General features: G+C 37.9%; 2 protein-coding genes across 2 annotated transcripts in view; both read right to left on the reverse strand.

The window, feature by feature from the left end:
* Positions 1-1,591: 1,591 nt before the first annotated feature.
* On the reverse strand, positions 1,592-5,042 carry LOC105053228 (cysteine-rich receptor-like protein kinase 43). The gene is made up of 5 exons (XM_010934322.4): positions 4,924-5,042; positions 4,694-4,833; positions 4,393-4,609; positions 3,921-4,318; positions 1,592-2,292 (listed from the first exon to the last, which is right to left on the reverse strand). The coding sequence occupies exons 1-5, from the start codon at positions 4,988-4,990 to the stop codon at positions 1,891-1,893; spliced, it is 1,224 nt and encodes a 407-aa protein (XP_010932624.2). The 5' UTR covers positions 4,991-5,042; the 3' UTR covers positions 1,592-1,890.
* Positions 5,043-8,891: 3,849 nt separating this feature from the next.
* LOC105053226 (autophagy-related protein 2) overlaps positions 8,892-20,976 on the reverse strand; it is a 39,682-nt gene continuing 27,597 nt past the window's right edge. The window contains 3 exon segments of the mRNA XM_010934319.3: positions 8,892-9,065; positions 9,158-9,371; positions 11,530-11,726. Coding sequence (XP_010932621.2) covers positions 9,317-9,371; positions 11,530-11,726 — 252 coding nt within the window. The 3' untranslated portion in view covers positions 8,892-9,065; positions 9,158-9,316.

Raw genomic sequence — 20,976 nt, forward strand, 5'->3', positions numbered from 1 at the left:
GGACTCTAATATTAACGTGCCATCTAGCATAGGCCCCAAAGCATGTGCAAGGATAGCACCGCGAGGCCTTGGAGGGAGGGGAGTCATGGTGAGCTCAATGGTGAGGATAAAAAGAGAGTAAGAGGGAAAAGGGAGAGCTAGCCGTGGGCATTTGGCAGTGGCTTCTGAGTGGAGAGGGTGAGAAATCGAGGAAAAGCCATGTCCCTCCCTCTCTAAGCATTTGCTTGGCTAGTCAAGCGCCCATGGTACTGATTGAGCCCTAACGTATGGGGAAAATAGGAGGAAGGTGAGGTGGAGATGTCGGAGGTGTGCATCCCTTTTCGGACGTTGACCCTAACATCATAAGATACCATGTCAGTAGTATTTTACTTCTTATTTTGCCATGTTAGATTACTTACAGGCTACGTAGAATCACGTGATAGATATGGGTATTAATTTGCCATGGTGTTGAGCTTTGTCTATTAATTTTTCTGATTTGGCTCGATTTTACTATTTTATTGTCCAAATTGATACAACTAAAATTTGTATGACTAGATGGCTAATACCCTTAAACTTCATTGTATAAAAATATATTTTTTTCAAACTTTTATAAGATATCTAGATAAATATGTGAGGCAATTTGATGTCTATATTTACTAAAAGACATAGGAGTGCAAAGGCAAAAACTACAAAATGAAAATTGAGGCATACCAAAATTTGCAGCTTAGTAGCCCATGATGAGATATGTTGAATCCTATTAAAAATAAGATATTTATAAATGGCATCAAGGTTCACCATATCAGAATATACTATCATCTTGTACCGTGTGTACCATATGATACCAATACTGAATAGAGGCCCAATATGGGATCACACCATCTTGGTATGCCAAACCAACCCCCATATGGGGAGTATGGATACTATACCAGCTTTGGTATCGATATAGGGCTCGATATTGCAACAACAAATCTTGAACAGCATGGTAGAATTCCGGAATTTTAGTTGTAAACCAAACACTCATCGTGGCTTAGAATTTCATGTAGTCCAGAGATGGGCTGGGGAAAGGTTAGATATCATAGGACATCGAAAACTATTGATTGTGAGAACTGATATGAATGTTCTCATTTCATAGGATATGCTTTTGCAAAGGAACCAAAAGTAAAATAACATTCACAGAATCAAGATTACATTGATCGGACAAAAGTTTTTTTATTTATGAATTTGTTGGATGGATCAAAAAGAGGGGCCACGAAAAGCACACTGCTATCAAAAAGCTGCAATAGAGATGATTAAGGATTAGAAACTCGAGAATACAGGCACATCGCACCAGAATGACACCATTCCATACTAGTAAATGATTTGTAGCGTGGGTGTGAGGCACCGATTCAGGCATGGACTAGGAGGTCGGCCCTTTAGACAGGTACTAGTTGGGACAAGCCAATATGCTAGCTAGGTTTGCTAGCATCCATCGAGTCCACTGTTTTGAACATAAAAAAAAGGAATTCCTTGCCCCTTGCTCTCTCTTCTCAAGAGAGTGGAAAGATAGACTTGAGTATTTCTAGCGCCAAGCTAGAATTGGAGGTCGGCCTGATGCTTCATAGCAACATCAAAATAGCAGGCTCGAACTTGGACTTGTTTGTTTTTGGGACCACATATTATAGTTCGAACCTAGCCCAGTAGCGAAAAAGAAGGCCGAAACCTAACTCAATCAGGCCCAACGAAGTTCAACTAAACCGGCTTAGCTTGACCTAACTCAAGCCTGGACCAACTTGACCAAAAAAGAAGTTCAACTAGACTTAAAACCAAGCAATCCCTATAAAAAACTTACATGCAGAGCTAAATAACTAAATAAAACTACCACCTACTGATATAACACAAGAAAGAACAATAATAATAATAAAAAGAATAATGCTAGTGTTGGATAGAGTGTTGATCTTGATATAAAGGTGGCATCTGGGTGCTTGCATTGGTGGTGGTAGTCGAGGTGACCGCCTCCTTATTTGCTTTGGAAGTGGAGGCATCGATCGTGCTTGATGAGGACTCACACATGGCGTAGTTGGAACCTTGGGGTCCATAAGCTCTCATCCGGTATCTGGTCCCAGGGATGCCAGGCCTGATGGGCTCCTCTAATGTGCTTGGCATTTTGGACAGAATCACCACCACCCGCTTCATGTCTGGCCTCAGCGCGGGGTCAGACTGAGTGCAAAGGAGTCCTATGTGCACACACATTGCAACTTGCTCTCGAACTGCCGTGGATCTCAGGGCAGGATCCATCATCTCCAGACTCTGCCCCTTCTTGTAGAGCTTCCAAGCCTGAGATTGTGCCAACGTACGACATAAAACATAAGGTAGAGGCTACAATATCAATACATCAATAAAAGCCACAAAAGACGGAAGGTGATAGAAATTTGGACACAAATACCCAAGAATTCACATTGTTAAGCAAGAATTTTGATACATACATGTTGTTTGTTGTCTGTTGAAGTTTCCATTGGATTATTAGACCAATTCCTGCGAATGTTGAATCGAGTTTGGATGGATAGCCTCATGGCAATTGGGTTGGTTGCTGCCATCAAACTTTTCCAATCAACTCAGGTGTAAAGCAAGTACACTCTTACTAATAAAAATGTCGCCCTTTTTCTGGGTTTTAGTCATCGATCAGTTTCCATCAGAAAGAGTTGATGGACAACAAAAGTATACATCAGAGAATTGTGTGGTCAAAATACAATATCGTCTTTGCAAACAGATTATTTGATCCTAGATTTTGCAGGAGGAAGTTGTTGATTTTGAGGAAGATCAAGAGAAGAGCAAAATAAGATGTTTGGATATGGAACAACTAAATTTCATTATTAAATATAAACCTTCTTTTCAATAATACTATCCACTGATAGAGGACATCCAGAGTAAACGGGTGTTTTTCCCCTTTCAAACACAAAATTGCAATAAATCCATCATGCGTTTGGGCTAACTCTCCTTTCTTTTATTGAAAAAAACTTATGGTGGCCAAAATTTGTGATAACTCATATACGACATTCCTTCCCAAATTTTAGTATTAGAGCTTCCATGTCTCCATTAATACAAGAACATGGATGCACCGCACACAACCTGTTGGAAGTAAGGACTTGTTGCGACATAGTATAAAACATGACGATATCTATAGGGATGAAAACCTAATTCAGCATAGGTAGGCAACTAGATCAAGTACCCAAATCATTGAGCTGCTCAAACCATGCAGCATAGGGATGTTGGTTAGGTGGCTGACAATCTATCAACATATAAAACATAACTATAACCATTCAGCCTTACCCAAACTATTTGGGTTTTGCTTTAAGGATCCTCATTCATCAAGAAAGTTTGGATCCATTCCATAGTTTGACATTTTTGTATGACCTGCTGTCGACCTAATGTCAGCCCTGCATCTTTCTCAGCCAAGCTCACGACCAGTAATGTAGTGCTTTTTATGGAAAGTCCCTTTAACCTTTGTAATGTATCTATTTATATGATAAATTTCAAAGTATTTAACAGATACTTCTTTTTAATACACTTACACATTTATTCTAACATTTTTGTTATAGATGACTCATGTGTACCTTTGAACATGTATAGAAATTGTAAATACCTGATTGATCGTCATATTTTCTTAAAAAAGAACAAATTTATACGAAATTATAGGATTTGTATGTACATTTCCAACGTTTCCTACTCCAAGGATAAACATTAGAGACCTCAACTAATCATAGCCCGAATATTATCCTTGCCTGGAAATTTGGAAGGTTCCAACCCTTGGAAGTTTCAACCAGTTTAAATATTTTCTGAGAAAGGAAAAAGAAAAAACTTATAACGTCGATAAAATAATATACTTTAAATCCAAATCTCCACGGCAGCTAATTTGAGCTAAAGAGGGTAGAAAGGAAACACCAAAGAGAGAGAGCTTCACGTACCCATTCGAGGAGGCTCTCAGCTTCGGGGTTGGGGGTGAAGGAGGAATTCTGCTGGCCGGAGATGATCTCGAGGACGAGGACACCGAAGCTGAAGACGTCGGCCTTGGTGGAGAGGGAGCCATGCATGACGTACTCGGGGGCCATGTAGCCGTTGGTGCTGGCAACGCGGGTGCGGTCCTCCGGGAAGAGGCGGGTCATGCCGAAGTCGGCGATCTTGGGAGCCCACCGCTTGTCGAGAAGGATGTTGCTGGCCTTGATGTCCCGGTGGATGATGGGAGTGTGCGCGCCCTCGTGCAGGTACAGCAGCCCCCGCGCCACCCCCAACATCACCTCGTACCGCCGCTTCCAGTCCATAAGCTCTGCCCCTTTCCGGCCAACCTCCGGATCATCTCCTCCTCCTGCCACACGCATACGCAACGTCATTAAATTTGGTGGAGCCTTGGGAAAGGAGGAAGGAAGGAAAGGAACTTACGGGGAGAGAAGAGGAGCTTGTCGAGGCTCTCGTTGGGGACGTACTCGTAGACCAGGAGCTTGTCGTCGGCGTGGGCGCAGTAGCCGTAGAGGTTGACGACGTTCTTATGGTGCACCCACGAGAGCAGCATCGCCTCGTTCGTGAACTCCTTCCCCCCCTGAGTCGACCCCCTCCTCAGCCTCTTCACCGCCACCTCCCGCCCGTCCTCCAATTGTCCCTGCAAACCAATTCCCACCCGATTCTAATTCACAATTAGTTCTTCTATCGAACACATTGCCGTCATCACACACCTTCGAATTACCTTGAAAACCGGCCCGAATCCGCCCTCCCCGAGCTTCTGCTTGGGGTGGAAATTATGGGTGGCGGCCACCAGCGTGTCGTACTCGAACACCTTCTGCTCCTGCGCGGCGATCGCCTCCAAGTTCTCCTCCTCTTTCCCCACTGTTTTATAATTCTCGATCCAAATCAAAAACTATATATCCAAATTGGAGGTAATTAATTAAATGAGATGAGATCTCTAAAATCATCTACCTCTGTCTTCACGATGCAACCAGGGCCTGACGAGGCTCTCCAGAAATCTCCGAGGTCTCATCGTCATTAGGTGGGACAGGTTCCTACTGCCGAGATTGTAGTTTTGTTGGATATATATTTTCAAACCAATAAAGAAAGTGATGTTTTATTTTAAAACGCAACCAGCCAACCGCTGTGGGAGTTGGTTGGCAGGACTTTCTTAAAAAAAAGGACCGTTTTGTCGTTTCGGCTCTCGGCTGCTGACTCTTCCAGCTCTCGTTTTAGCACCGTTGGTCGGCCTCCAGTCGGCCGCCTGTTAACTCCAAATCTAAACTTTTTATTATTATTTTTGATATAAAACTTTTATGAAGGCCGTAAAGAGTCGAAATACATAAAACTCCAAAATACATAAAACGTTTTAGCACTGTTTTATGCTGACTCTTCCGGGGTCTCAAAAGATGAAAAATTTTTTGTCCACCGCCCTCGGATAGAAAAAAAAATAAAAATACATCACTTCATTTAATTAGGTCATATATTATAATTAATAAAAAAAATTTATATTTAATACAACTCAATTTTTTTTCAAATTTTTTTGATAAAAATATTTTTTTTATTTTATTTTATTCATATTTGGATAGCATGTCGTTGATAATAACATAACGTCATAATAATGATATAACATTCTATTGTATTGTATAAATAATTATTGGAATGTCATAAAAAATAATATGATGTCATAATAATGGTATGACATCCTATTACATTTTATATTTTTATAAATAATTTTTAAAATATCATAAAAAATAATAGGACATCATAATAATGATATGACATGCTGTTGTATCCTATAAACAACTATCAGAATGTCATAAAAAAATAACAAGATGATATAATAACTATATAAAATCTCGTTACATTTTATTATATTTTTTTATATTATATAAATAATTAATGAAATATCATAAAAAATAATAAGATGTCATAATAATAGTATGATATCCTGTGCATCCTATAAAATATAGCATTCAATAGAAAATAAAATTTTGGTCAGAAAGAATTAAAAAAAAATGAATTGCATTAAATACCTACCGTTTATTAATTGCACTACGTGGTTCAATCCGATGAAACCGTGTATTTTTTTTCTATTGAATGCAGCGGACAAAGAATTACTCCTCAAAAGATAGATTTGTCAAGGCTCCATCAATAGATTAGATCTTTAACCCATTTACAGCTCTCCTTTTAAGCATGCATCCAATGTTAGATCGCCTATCCTAAGGTTTCTTGATGTTATAAGGATGTGAAGGCGGAAGTATGATATCATTTTTTTTTTTAAAATATAATTTTATATTTAATGTCAGTATAAAATTTTAAAGATTTATTTTTTGAAAAAAAAATCCCACACTACATGCCTTAAAAAAGACAACATGTAGCATCAACTTGCGCTTTAATCATGACATAAAAAGATAATTATTGGAAAAATCTCTTTTTAATTAAATCATTTTCTCAGAGACGTAATACGAAAGTCAGATATGATTAAAAATAGTTTTTTATAAATTTTCTGTCGCCACATAGCCAAAAAATAATCAAATCTCAACCATCTCTCTCTCTCGCGCGCGCGCACACACACTGGGTTGCAAGCTGGTCTGGTGGGATCCGGCATGGGCACAATCTAAATTCAATCTGTAAATCAAAAAGTCAAATCCAAGCCTAACCCAAGCGAATATAGTTCAGGTTGATCGAATTAATTTCATACTGTTTCTAGATCAAAAGTGGGTAATCCGTTATCCAATTGCAACCCTACCCTGACCTTTTGAGAAATTTATATATTAAATTAAGAATACATGATAAAAAAATAATTGCAACATTCATGTGGATTCTGTATGTCATGTTTTGCTAAGCATAAAACATACTACTAGCTCCTTGCTCAATTGAGTTGGGTAGGGTACGCACTGTTAGAATGAATCACTTCATAACTACCCATGTGATCCCATGAGTTTCCCATAAAACCAATAAATATCCCTTTATACCCCTTTTTGGTCGAAAAATGTTAACAAAACTTTCTTTTAAAAATCTTCTCATTCTTTTCGCATGATGCGAGGCTGCGTGGGAGCCCATGGTCCAAGGATGTGGTTCAGGAGGAGACACTAGCGAGAGATCGAGCATCTTCTATGAGACCTTATGAAGACCAGAAAGTGGATTAACTGCATCATGCCCATTTACTTTGCAGGGTTCGCATATTTGTGAGAGGGCAAATCCATTGAACAAAAATAATGTAGGGTGGGCACTGTAGACTATCATATGGGGCGGGCTTAATTTTATGCAATATTTTTTTTTCGCATTTAAAAAAAAAAAATAAAAATCAAATAGAAATTGAATTTCTTCCACTAACAGAGTCCATTAATTTCATAATTAAAATAATAAAAAAAATAAAATATATATTTAAAAAAATCCTTCAATATCCTCTTTCTTTCTTATTAAGTCTCTCCATCCATTATTTTTCTTATCAAATCATTTCTCTCATCCATAAGACCTTCCTCCCATGTCTCTTTCTCCTCTTCTAAACCCCATGCGCGATCTCTCCTATGACCTATCCATGAGCTCTTTCTCAAGTCTTTTTTTTTCTCTTCCAAATTCTTCTTTTCTAAGATCTTTGCATCTAAAAGTTCATAAAAATTGTGTATCATTTTACCTAAAGATATATATTTGGACGTTGGATAAATATTTTGTTAGATGTGCATCGACTGACCATATACTCTGTACTGATGAATACTAAGTTCAATAAACTATGTATCAATTTATCTGTAGGTACATATGGGGTTGTTGCTAGGTATGTATCAGAAAAGCTTATAGTATATATTAATAAGCCATATATTATACGATCATATACTATGTACTAATGAATACTATGTTCTAAAAATTATGTATCATTTTATTTAAAGATGTATATTGAGACATCGGATGAATACTTGATTATGTATGTATTAACTAACCATATATTATGTACTGATGTATACTAAATTTGATAAAATTATATATCAATTTATTTATAGATGAATATTAAATCATTGCTAGATATATATCAAAAAGCTTATAGTATGTATCACCTGACTATGTACTGTATATTAATAAATTTTATATTTTAAAAATTATATATTAATTTATTTATAAATATATATTCACTTGTTTGATGATTAATTTATTTAGTATGTATTATATAATTATGTAATATATATTATTAAAATATATATATTGAAAATAAAAAAATATTATTTATTTAATTAGTAATAATTTTATTAATATAAAATTTTTTAATTTTTTAATTTATTTTTTAAGATTGATACGGAGAGAAATGCGGCCTGCCCCACATGATTCTTGTTAAAATCCCATTGGCCATTTCCATCCCAAATGAAGTGGCCGTTAACCACTTGCCTCGAGAAATACGAGATCATCAATTAATTTTTCAAGTGCGGAGAAAAGCTCGTCTGCACAGAGGCGGATAAAGTGGCTGACAAAATTGCCCAGGGGGAAAAGCACAATAAGAAGTATAAACCGGGGCAACATTGCCATCCCTTCAACGTTTGAGAAAGGTGATACTGGGTACGTTGTATACAAGAACCTGATAAATAGCAAATTTTAAGAAAATGCTCGATACTGTTAGCTATCAAGTCTTCTTATATATGAATGCACAGTTCTGCAAAGCCAGTATTTTGAGCAATTGACAGAGGGTGGGGTTGTTATCAGGGAAAAGTGCTTATTTTGCCCTCGCTGATTCATCAAAAACTAGTAATCACATATTGTACGTCATCTCTCACATAGCATTTTCCATGCATAAAACTGCATCTCAGGTGCCTATAACTACTAGCAGGAATGACAGCTTGACCAATCACTGCAGTCACCACTAGAAAGTTGCATGTTTCTTCAATCTAGCCTAGTTGCTTCTGAGGTTGCCTAAAAAAGTTCATCAGAAGAAAATTTCCCTTTTCAAACAATTGAAGAGTCAAAAATATTACAATTGATGTGGTGTAAAACTGTAAATACAAATTGTAAGAGGCATATCACAATTATATAACTGAATGCTGACAAGATCATATAGTTATTTACATGTTGTACAGGGTTGCTGTCATTCTGTCCCATAAAGAATATCTGTTCAAATTGCTATACACCTGCATCATCCAGAGAAAAACAATAAATATTTGAAGAACGTATGGCCATTATATAGTCAAGCTCACCTAATTCTTACAAGATACGGACTTACATTCCACAGGCGGCTGTAACCTGAATCTGGGTGAGAAGATATCCAACTCGTAAACCAAATGAGTTCTGCTTGAGTCACAAGGATGAAGAATATGGCTATGCATGGGATGTACACGCAACCACCTATAATGCTGTACTATTTCTTCTTGTAATCCTATGATCAAGAAGATCCTAAATATTTCTCCATAGATTCTTTTTTATGCTCTGGATCAAGGCTGCAGATCAAAACATAATAGTTAGAAAGAGCATCAAGTGGCTGGGTAGTCTAGTAATGCCAATATTCCTAAGTAAAAGAAACAAAAGTTAAAAAATTGTCTACTTCACTAGCACTGAAAGCTCCGTGCACCAACACAATTTGTGAAAGATCGTCATCCTTAAAAAAAAGGGCAAATAGAGTAGTGCCCAGAGTATTTGCTGTCCAGTTAGTCACCCATTCCCATATGATCATTATATTATCAATTACAATTCAAAAAGTATCTTAATCTATGTTGCTTTGGTACCAGATTGCTAAACCTAGCAAGAAACATGACAATAAGGATTCTAATTGTCCATATCAGACACCAAAGACTTCAGTCTCACCAAGGACTCGTTTGGTTCGTGGGAAGTGGCAATTCCTGAAAAGTGGAGGAAAGTCTCTCTGTTTAGTTGGAATTTTAAGAGAAGAGAGAATGTAAAAAGCTCTTCCCACGAGAAGACACTTCCTATATTTTGGACTCGTTTGGTTCGCAGGAAGAATTTTTCTTCCCAAAAAATAAATTTCTAAGAAGTTACTTCGTGCAAAGTTATTTCCTGAAAATAAAATTTTAGTATATTTGGTTGATTATGGAAAAGTGATTTATTGCAGAATAGCTTATGTTTGGTTGAGCACCCATTTTTTTGAAAAAATTATGTAAAATACCTATTATATCCTTAGTAGATATAAGACCATATATTTTTGCTCCTAAATTTTATATAAATATAAATATTATATTTATATTAAATATTAATATAAATATAATATAAATATATTATAATATAACAATAGACCATAATAATTTATTATGACAATACAGTACTAATATATATTAATATTATATTAATATAAATATTAATATTAATAAACATATTGTATTAGTGTAAATATTAAAATAATATTAAAATATAATAAATATTATTATATTAATATTAATATTATATTCATATAAATATTAGGATAATACTCATATAATATTATATTACTATTCAGTATTTTATTCTAACCATCCATTGATATTTTACAAAATCTTAGCTATTGATCTTAAAAGAATATTTCGAAAAAAAAAAAATACCATCAATTCTCATCTCATGGAAAGTGCCAAAACCAACCTCCCCTATGGGTTTCCACTTCCCATGAAATATGAGAAGTGACTTTCTATGGAAAGAACTTTTTTTACTCTTTCTCCTCTTAAAACTCCAACCAAACAAGAGGTCCCTTTTCCACTTCCCAAGAACTGTCTCTCCCCCCTCCACTTTTCGTCAACCGAGTCCTTCATAGGAAGTGTAAACTTTCCATAGGATAGAAATTGGTAGCCTTTTTTTCTTTCCAAAAATATCCTTCTAATATCATCCTTATAAATATTAATATAATATTATATTAATAATATGCTAATATTTATATTAATATTATGTTAATAAATTTGTTATTTAAAAATATTAATATCATATCAATACATATATATTAAGGTTGTAGTAATATAATAAATTATTGTGATCTAATGTTATATTATATTACATTATATTAATATTATATTTATATTAATATAAATATACTATATTAATATTTATACAGAGTTTAGGAGCAAAAAAGATATGATCTTATATCCATTAAGAGTATAATAGATATTTTTTATAATTTTTTTAGAAAATTAGATGCTCAATCAAATATAAACCACTATAATAAGCTACTTTTCTATTATCAACCAAACATATCAAAACTATATTTTTAGGAAATAACTTTCTGAAAAGTAAGTTCCTAAGAATAAAAGTTTTTTGCGTGAACCAAACAAGTCCTAAATAATTGTATTCCAGTTTTCTACTTATTTGTTTGAAGAAATAAAATCCTTCAAGCACCTATATTTTGCAAAGAGCTATATACTTGATACTCTTCTACTTTGTGGATATTAATCAATCTAGTACCAAACATTGACAAATGTACCAGCATCCATGTAAAGTAGATCTCATCTGACAGGCAGAACAATGGCTGGAGTATTTTGTGGGTCATGTTCATAGAGTGGAAATGGTCCTCCTACTGAACTTATGAACTTGCCTGGATCATGACATAATGTGTACTTGCACAAGGTGTATAAATTAACTTAACAAATATTTCCACTTAAGCAATTCATGTGAAGAAATTACCTGTTTCTAAGTCCAAGAAGTGCACAGTGCACTGCACGAGCAGAAGCAGAGACAGGAGCTACAGCAGCAGCAGGAGCTGCTCGCAAAGCAGTGCCCAGAGCTGATCCAGCACCAGCACCACGCTGGTAGGTCTTTAGAGGAGTCCCAAGTAAAGCAGAGGCAGTCCTACCAAGGCCATCGGTAAGACTCTCATAAGCCTGAGACAAGATAGATGGAAAAGACTCGTCAAGCTACATGAAGCCAAAGATGACATAAAAAATGGCCAATAAGCAGAACAGATCTCATAAAGACTGGAAAACATGTCAATCATGCAAAGCAAGCATGGATGAGGAGATCTACCATGCAGAATGATATTATCAAGGACATTCTGTGTAGAATAGAAGCTAGTTCTAAATAGCTTGATGGATTGGCTAATTTTACTGACAGAAAAGCTGGCACATGAACTTTGGCAGCAAACAAACTTCATGCTCTTAGATGCAGATCAAACCCTCCTAATTGACTCTTAGCAAACTTTCAGTATCACGTTATAGCTTCATGCTTACTGAAAGGAAGAAGAGCAAATAAATAAGACGGTGAACCAGACCAATCAAACACAAATTCCCAAGTAATAACTCACAAACTAATACAGTGGCTTCTCCTATCTAGATGCTCCTCTCTCCATGGTTAAGAAAAAATGATATTGAAAAAAATTTATCAAATATCTAGATAAATGTATGGGGGCAATTTGATGCCCATACTTACTAAAAGACACAACAACAGTGGCAAATATTACAAAATGAAGATCGAGGCATACCAAAATTTCAAGCTTGGTGGCCCATGATGAGATATGCTGAATCGTATTAAAACAAAATGTTTACAAATGGCATCAAGGTTCACCATGCTGGCATATAGTAGTATCGCCTTGTATTGTGCATACTGTATGGTATCGGTACCAAATGGAGACTTGGCACAGGAGCATACCATCTTATGTTGAACCAACCCCCATATGGGGAGTACCGACACTATACTAGTATGGTACCAACATAGGGTCCAGTATCGAGATAGCAAATCTTGAATGTCATTAAAAAATTATAAAATTTTAGCTCCAAACCAGACTTTCATCATGGTCTTAAAATGTAATGTAGTCCAAAGATGGCCTAGGGAGAGGTTAGATAACATGACATCAAAAACCACAATGATTGTGAGAACTGATATGAATGTTCTCATTTCATAGGACATGCTTTTGTAAAGGAAGCAAGGTTAAAATAACATTTATAGAATCAATAATATTGATGGGACAAATATTATTTTGTTTATGAATTTGTTGGATGGATCCAAAAGATGAGCCATAAAATGCACACTGGTATCAAAAGGTTGCAATAGAGATGATCAAGGATTAAGAACCTAAGAATACTAGCACGTCCCACCAATTCCATAGAGTAAATGATTTGTAGCATGGGTGTGAGGCACTAGTTTGGGTGTGGACTAGGAGGCCGACCATCTTGAAAGGTATTAGTTGGGACAAGCCAGCATGCTAGCTAGGTTTGCTGGTATCAATCGATACATAGCCAGGTCCCATTGTTTTGAAAAAAAATAAAAAAATACACCTCAAGAGAGTGGCTAAGATAAGACTTAAGTATTTCTAGGTTCAAACTAAATTCGGATGTTGGGCCAATGCTTTATAGTAACATCAAAATAGTAGGCTTAAACTTGGATCGCTTTGATCTCAAGCCCAGAAATCGTAGCTCGAACCTAGCCCACTAGCAAAAAAAAGGGCACAATTATGACTTGATCAGGCCTGATGAAGTTCAACAAAATGAGCTTAGCTCGACCTAACTCATGCCTAGTCCAACTTGAGCCAAATGCCGAAGTAGTGACTCCCGCAGTTAGGTGGGAGGTGACAGAAAGGAAGAGTGACTAGATGGATTGGCGAGGCCAAGGGGTGTTGCTCCAGCAACTAGGATGGAGGTAGGGGAGGTGACGCAGCCTAGGGCCATGTTTCGAAGGAAAGAGAGAGAAAATGCACGAAACAAAAGAAAAACGACAAAAGAGAAGAAACTCTCTTCTTTAGAATTTTATTGAATAACCGCGAAAATCTGACTACAACGTTGGCCAAGGGGCCTTATTTATAGATTAAAAGTCCCGATTCAACTACAAAAAGAAATTCAAAACAAAATAAAATAAGAATAAATCAAAACTAGACTCTATGTTAGATTAGGACTCTTGCGCGCTTTCATTGATTTGTCAAATGATTGAATGGGGCTTCGAAATTTGCAGTGAGGGCGAAGCCGCCAGTCTCGTAGAGCTCGAAAAGAGCTTTTCGGAATGAGATTATAATAGCGATTCTAACACCAGATGAGAAAGTTATGACCGTTCTAGCTTGGCAGTATCGAATCAACATGATCTAGTGTAGTCAGTTAGATTTTTGACCCTTTTGGATCCTGTCTCTCGAATTCAGTATTGATTAGCTACGATATCTGCATCATCCTTTCTAGGCCGGAAAGAACTCATCCTCGAGTTAGAAGCCTCCTCATCTGATGAATCATCTATGTAGGGGATTAGATGCTTCACATTGAACACATCAGAGATTCGAAGATGACTGGGCAGCTTCAGCTGGTAAGCATTGTCGTTGATCTTCTTGATGATCTCGAGAGGATCAATTTTGCGCTAGCTTAGCTTGTTGTATTCTCCAACAGGATATTGGTTCTTGGTCAGAATAGCCCATACATAATCGTCAACTTCTAAAGTTACCATCTTATGATGCTTGTTAGCAGCTTCTTTGTATTTGGCATTACTAGCTTAAATCTGCTCCTTGACAGACTGATGGATAGCCTGGATTTTTTCAGTCCAACTTTCAGCTTTCATACTGGATCTCCCTCGGAAGTGATTGGAATCAAGTCCAAAACAATGCTTGGGTTCGACCCGTAGACCACCTCGAATGGCCTATAGCCTGTGGTTCGATTCACCGAACGGTTGAAGGCAAATTCAGCTTGTGCCAAAACTAAATCCCACTGCTTCGAACATTCACCAGCAAGGCTTCTCAATAGATTTCCCAAGCTCCTGTTAATAGACTCGATCTGACCATCTGTCTCAGGATGATAGGCTGAGCTGAATTGCAGGATTGTGCCCAACCTTTTCCATAAACTCTTTCAGAAGTGGCTCATAAACTTTATATCTTGATCAGATGTAATGATCTTGGGCACTCCTTGTAGATGCATAATCTCCTTGAAGAATAGCTGAGCAACATTAGATGCATTTAGGATTTTGCGATAGGCTATAAAGTATGCCATCTTTGAGAATCGATCCACAACCACAACCACAACCACTGAATCACATCGCCTTTGAGTCATAGGTAGCCCTAACACAATCCATATTGATCTTCTCACAAGGATGATTAGGCACAGGTAAATGAGTATACAATCCAGCATTAGTCGTCGAACCTTTTGACACCTGCCAACCGAACATCGCTGCACATGTCAGAACACGTCACACTTCATCTTTGGCCAATAATATTTGTTGTGAATCAATGTGAGGGTTTTGTCTCTGCCGAAATGGCCTTCTGCATGAAGCTCTAGTACAATCTTCTCCCATAAAGAACAATCGAGGATATAGAATTGCACTCCACGGAATAGAAAACCATCTTGTACCTGATAATCAACTCGATTATTACTCTGGACCTTCTATAAAATACTGGCAAAGTCTGGATCACTGGCATAGAGGTTCTTCGATGCATCAAAACCAATCACTTCTATTCGAAGGACATCCAAAAGCTTGGTTGTCCTGCTAAGTGTGTCTGCCATCTAATTCTGAACACTTGATTTGTGCTTTCAAACAAAGTGAAACTCTTGTAAATAATTCATTCACTTGACATGTCTATGGCTCAGCTTCTCCTGACTATTGATGTATTTCAGGACCTCATGGTTAGTGTAAAGGATGAACTCCCGTTGGACTAGGTAGTGCTGCCATTATCGGAGTGCGCTAACCATAGCATAAAACTCAACGTCATAGATTGAATAATTTAGCTTGGACCTTGATAATTTTTCATTGTGGAAACAAACAGGCCGCCCTTCTTCGCTGAGAACTCCCCCAACTCCAGTAGAAGATGCATCACATTCCACCTCGAAGATTTTGGAGAAATCTGAAAGAGGAAGGACATCAATAGAAGTAATCTTCCCTTAGATTTCTTCGAAGACAGTCTGCACCTCAGGAGTCCATTGAAAATGTGTCCCTCTTATGCAATCCGTCACTGGAGACATGATGGAACTGAATCTCCGAATGAATCTACGGTAAAAGGATGCCAATCCATCGAAGCTCTGCACTTTAGTGATGTTGCGAAGCACCGATCAATTCTGGATAGCCTGAACCTTGGATGGATTTGCTCACAGCCTTTCAGAAGAGACAATAAGCTAAGAAAAGTTAGGCCATTCACCATGAAACTGCACTTCTTGGTGTTGGTATATAATTTCTCCCTTCTCAGCATGCCAAGATCTTTTTTAAGATGCTGCAGGTGAACTTCTAGAGTAGAGCTATAAACAAGGATATCATTAAAATAAACTACGACAAATTTATCGATGTATGATTGCAGCACGTGGTTCATTAACCTCATGAAGATGCTCGGTACATTGGAAAGCCCAAACGGTATTACTAGCCACTCGTACAAGCCCTCCCTCATGTTGAAGGCTATTTTTCATTCGTCCCCAAGTCGGAATCGCAATTGATGGTAGCTACTCTTCAGATCAATCTTTAAAAAGACGTTGGCTCTAGCAAGTTGATCAAGCATATCATCCAACCTTGGGATTGAAAATCGATACTTAATGGTGATCTGGTTGATTGCTCTATTGTCGATGCACATATGCGACGAACCATCTTTCTTTAAGACCAGCAGAGCAAGGACTGCACATGAACTCATGCTTGGTCTGATGTACCCTTTGTCCAACAACTCCTGGACTTGTCGCTATAATTTTTGATGTTCAACTGGACTCGTGGTATGCCAACTTGTTCGGTGGGCTCGCTCCTCGAACAAGATCGATGTGGTGCTGAATATCCCTTTTTGATGACAAACTTATAGGTAGATCTTCAGAAAAAACATCAACAAACTCTTGAAGGATAGGACACACTTGAGATAGGATTTCTTGTTCAACCAATTCATCCTTCTCCACCACTGCCAAGATGTAGCCGACCTCCACTGCTTCCTTCAAATATGAGTGCTTTGTCAAAAGATTGATGTTGTTCTTGAGGTTTGATCTAGGAGGGTCCTCCATCAGGGCTAGGGTGATCTTCTGATTGTCTTTTCACAATGTGTAGGTGTTCCGACGACCATCATACGTGACACTACGATCATATTACCACGACCTCTCCAAGAGTAGATAACAGGCGTTCATGGCAACAACGTCGCACCAAATTTTGTCGAAATACTTCTGCTCTATTAAAAACGACACAAGACAGTGGCTGTCGACAACCACTTCACTCCTCTTCCAGAACCAGAATAGCTTGTAAGGTCGAGGATGCTTCTCAGTGGTTAGGTTCAGCTTCATGACATCCTCCTAAGAGATGACATTCTCATAGCTCCCTCCATCAATAATGACTTTGTAGACCTTCTCAATTGTACAGCAGGTATGAAAGATATTGGTTTGCCTCCAATCTTCTTCCTCCTTCGAAGCAAGCAGGCTATTTCGAACAATCAGAGCCTCATCCCTATCCCCAAATAATAGGGAATCATCCTCCTCGCCTCCATCATAGGTAGGCTCTCGATCCTCTCAGATGGTGATTCTTCTTCAATCAATAGCTGCTTTCCGAGCCGTCCTGTAGGTTTCTTGCATTCATTTCGCACATGCCCGATTTCACCATAATTGTAGCATCGTAGCGTCAAGGATCCTACTGGGGTGGCTTTTGGAACCTCGTATCAGCAACACGAACAGGAGGGGTAGAAGTCATATTGCATCGAGGTTGATTTTCTGATGCCTGATTCATAGGGGAGGATCAAGTCTGGGAATAGGTCTACGTCGCAGCTACTCTTCAGCAACTACAGCATGGTGAAAGGCTTCCTTGACTGTCCACAGGGTGTGAAGCCTGAAGGCATCTTGGATCTACTGCCATAGTCCACCAAGATACCTCACAACCATCTGTTCTTCATTCTCCGTCAGGTCATTTTTAGCCATGAGTTGGTAAAACTCCTCCGTATAATCATCCACAGATTTTGATCTTTATCGCAAGTTCAGCAAGCGCTGATATAGGGACTGCATATAGTTGAAGGGCAGGAATTGCTTCCTCAACACCTTTTTCTTCTCTCAATCTTAAATTTTTAGTTGGCCTTTGCACTCCATAATTTTTTTCAGCTGTTGCCACCTTGCAGAAGCCTGACATGTCAATTTTAAGACGACAAATTTTATCTTTTTATCATCAGATACCTCCTTATACTCGAAGATACGCTCAATCCAATCCAGCCAATCGAGGAATATCTCTATTTGCAGACTATCCAAATATTCAGATAGATCTACTCTGATGGAATCGAACCAATGGGTTGGATGCTCAAACAAATTGTCTCATCCTTCACGTCGGCATGTGGGAGCAACCCTGTGAAAAGAGTTCTCGAAATCTGAAGCCTCTTCCTCAGATCTGCGATCTTCTGGATCCACCTCAAATCTCGCCTTCCTGATTTCCAACTACATAAGATGCGTAGTCAACTCCATCACCTATCTCAAATCTTCACACTCCATCAGATTCCATTCCCATGGTGTGATTTCATCATGGGTTGCCACAGCCCGATTCGCAGGTTGATTCTTCTTGCGACCACTACCCGCCAACTGGACTGTATGGAAGAATCTTCGCTCACAGATCTGCTAGGCTCTGATACCAACTGACGCAGCCTAAGACTACGTTTAGAAACAGAGAGAAAGAAGACGTACAAAACAAAAAAAATGATAGAAGGAAAGAAAAAATTCTCCTCTGAAATTTTATTGAATAACCATGAAAATCTGATTACAACGTTGGCCAAGGGCCCTTATTTATAGATTAAAAGTCCTGATTCAACAATAAGAAGAAATTCGAAACAAAATAAAATAAGAATAAATCAAAACCAGACTCTATGTTAGATTAGGACTCTTGTGCGCTTCCATTGATCTGTCAAATGATTGAAGCTCCAAAATTTGTAGTGGTCGCGAAGCAGCCAGCCTCGTAGAGCTCAAAAAGAGCTTTTCGGAATGAGATCATAATAGCGATTCTGATATCGGATGAGAAAGTTATGGCCATTTTAGCTCAACAGTGTCAAATCAACAAGATTTAGTGTAGTCAGCTAGATTTTCGACCCTTTCGGATCCTTTCCTTCCAATCCAGATACTGATCAGCTACAACGTCTACATCAGGAGGGTGCGGAAGGGATTGGAGGGATGAGAGAAGCTGGTGCTCCAATGGCCATGAGAAGAGGGAGGGGAGAAGTAGATCAAGAGAAGGGTGGTTTGCTTGTTGCATTGGTAGTTGAGGATGATTGGCTACGTTGAGAGGGGTTGGTGGAGGAGAAGAGATAACAAGCATGAGAAAGAATGAGAACAGGAGGAAGATATGAGAATAGATTTTAGGGTTTTGGTAAAAAGTATATATATTTTTATAAAAGGATAAAATAATTCTATATAATAGAAATTGGATTTGGTTTCGCAAGGTTGGGCTAATATGCAGTAAGCCTGAGCCTTATCCGATTTTGATTCAAGCCAGTGTTTTGAACTCTCTAACTTAGACCAAACCAGATTGGTACTCGGATCATGAGTTTGTGGTTCAATTGAAAATCAGCTAAGTATAGATAAAGTATCTTATTTCCTCAAGTCTCCACATTTATATCAAACCCCTCGAATCTCTGATACCTAACCATCTTCAACTCAATGCCCCTCTCATTTCATCATTGCATTGACCCTCCCGTAGATGGTTCTACTCTTGCCGTCTTTGAGCCTCGACACACCACCATCCTAGAACAGTTGCCATTGAGCCCGCCAATGTTGTCCCTCAACTTGCATCATTGAGACCCCTCATAGGCTGCCCTACTCAAGCCATCAACATCCAACCCTCGACATGCCGTGCTACTCTCGCTATAATCATGGAATGGCCCACAATCTGACCACTTATCTATTCCCTTCATTAACATTGTCTTCGTGATGCCACCACCTTTATCTTCTACACCAACTATACCCACCATCGAAGTCTCCTTGCTGTCCGTCCTCACCTTCAACACCTCCCATGTAAGCCCTTGCATTAGCCAAAGGAATGAGCATGAAGTCTCTAGCCATCAACATAAGAGATCGAGCTTTTTTATTTTTTTTCCCATTCCCTATACTTTCTCACCAATTGACCCAAAGGCCTTTCTTGTTTGATCAAGGCAACTTGACAGTTGAATCACCAAGGTTAATGGGTTCCACTGGATTATAGACTTATAGTGATCATTGAGTGTTTTGTTGACTTGACCTGCAATGCCTAGCAGGTTACAGATTGACCTAGTCGACCTAACTAGATCAACAAGGTCTCCAGACACTAATTCAGGCATGAAAGCAAAGGCCCATTCTGACTTGTCGGGCTTGAACATCTTGGCTGAGCCCATCCAAAATGGAGACCAACGGGCTAGGCCGCACAAGTCTAGGCTCATACTCATATGTGTGTGTGTGTGAGAGAGAGAGAGAGAGAAGCAGGAGAGGAAGAAAGAAGACAAAAGGGAGAAGAACGAGAAAGGTTCACCCCACAAACATGAAAACCATGTTTAAGAATCTTAAAACATTTAAACGTTCATTATAAATTTATTTAAAACAATAAAATTTAAAAAATAAAAAACAAATTATAAGGCTGTTTGTACTTAGTACTATGAATTAAACCCTTGGAGATGACAATGTTGACAAAAAGCATATGTAGAATGTCTAAGTCTAGCATCAATAAATCATAAACAAACAAACAAACAAGAGGAAAGAACTTTGGACCATCTGATACAGAAAGACGGCTGTTTAAGAAAGCTGGGCATAATTTTAAACATAAGAAAATATCCATGACCATCTTGTTATATATAGGTCATTATCAACATGTATCAATTTTTGACAAGCAACAATACAAGCCAAAAGGCAATGTTTTAGGCTATAACAAAAGGTACAAAAGTATGTGTCCTTTCATCACAATAGCAATGCACCAACATGATAATCCATATGCACCACTTTTATGGTATAGCATGGAGGGCTTTTTTATCCTTGATCTTAGTTTCTTTAAGTAGTATAAAGTATTTTAAAATTTATATCTTGAAAGTCAAGCTTTCTTTTCTTAGTTAATTGGCTTTGTTATCTGATCTAGCATTGATCATGCTAGTTTGTCTATAGAATTCTTTCAATAGAACAATCTGCATATAGAACTTCTCATCCGCAAAAAAATAATGTTATCATATGGTTTAGGATTCTACATTAATTTAATTTAAACTTTAAACTTTAAATAGGTTACTTCATGTTTGAT

The sequence above is a fragment of the Elaeis guineensis genome, chromosome 10, assembly GCF_000442705.2.
Source record: "Elaeis guineensis isolate ETL-2024a chromosome 10, EG11, whole genome shotgun sequence".
Lineage (NCBI taxonomy): Eukaryota > Viridiplantae > Streptophyta > Magnoliopsida > Arecales > Arecaceae > Elaeis > Elaeis guineensis.

Bases quoted from the DNA above. Each gene is read 5' to 3' on its own strand.
- LOC105053228 (XM_010934322.4), bottom strand. From the start codon at position 4,990: ATGACGATGAGACCTCGGAGATTTCTGGAGAGCCTCGTCAGGCCCTGG. The intron at 4,610-4,693 runs GTAATTCGAAGG...ATTGGTTTGCAG, and splicing joins GATTCGGGCCGGTTTTCAAG to GGACAATTGGAGGACGGGCG. The intron at 4,319-4,392 runs GTAAGTTCCTTT...TGCGTGTGGCAG, and splicing joins CAAGCTCCTCTTCTCTCCCC to GAGGAGGAGATGATCCGGAG.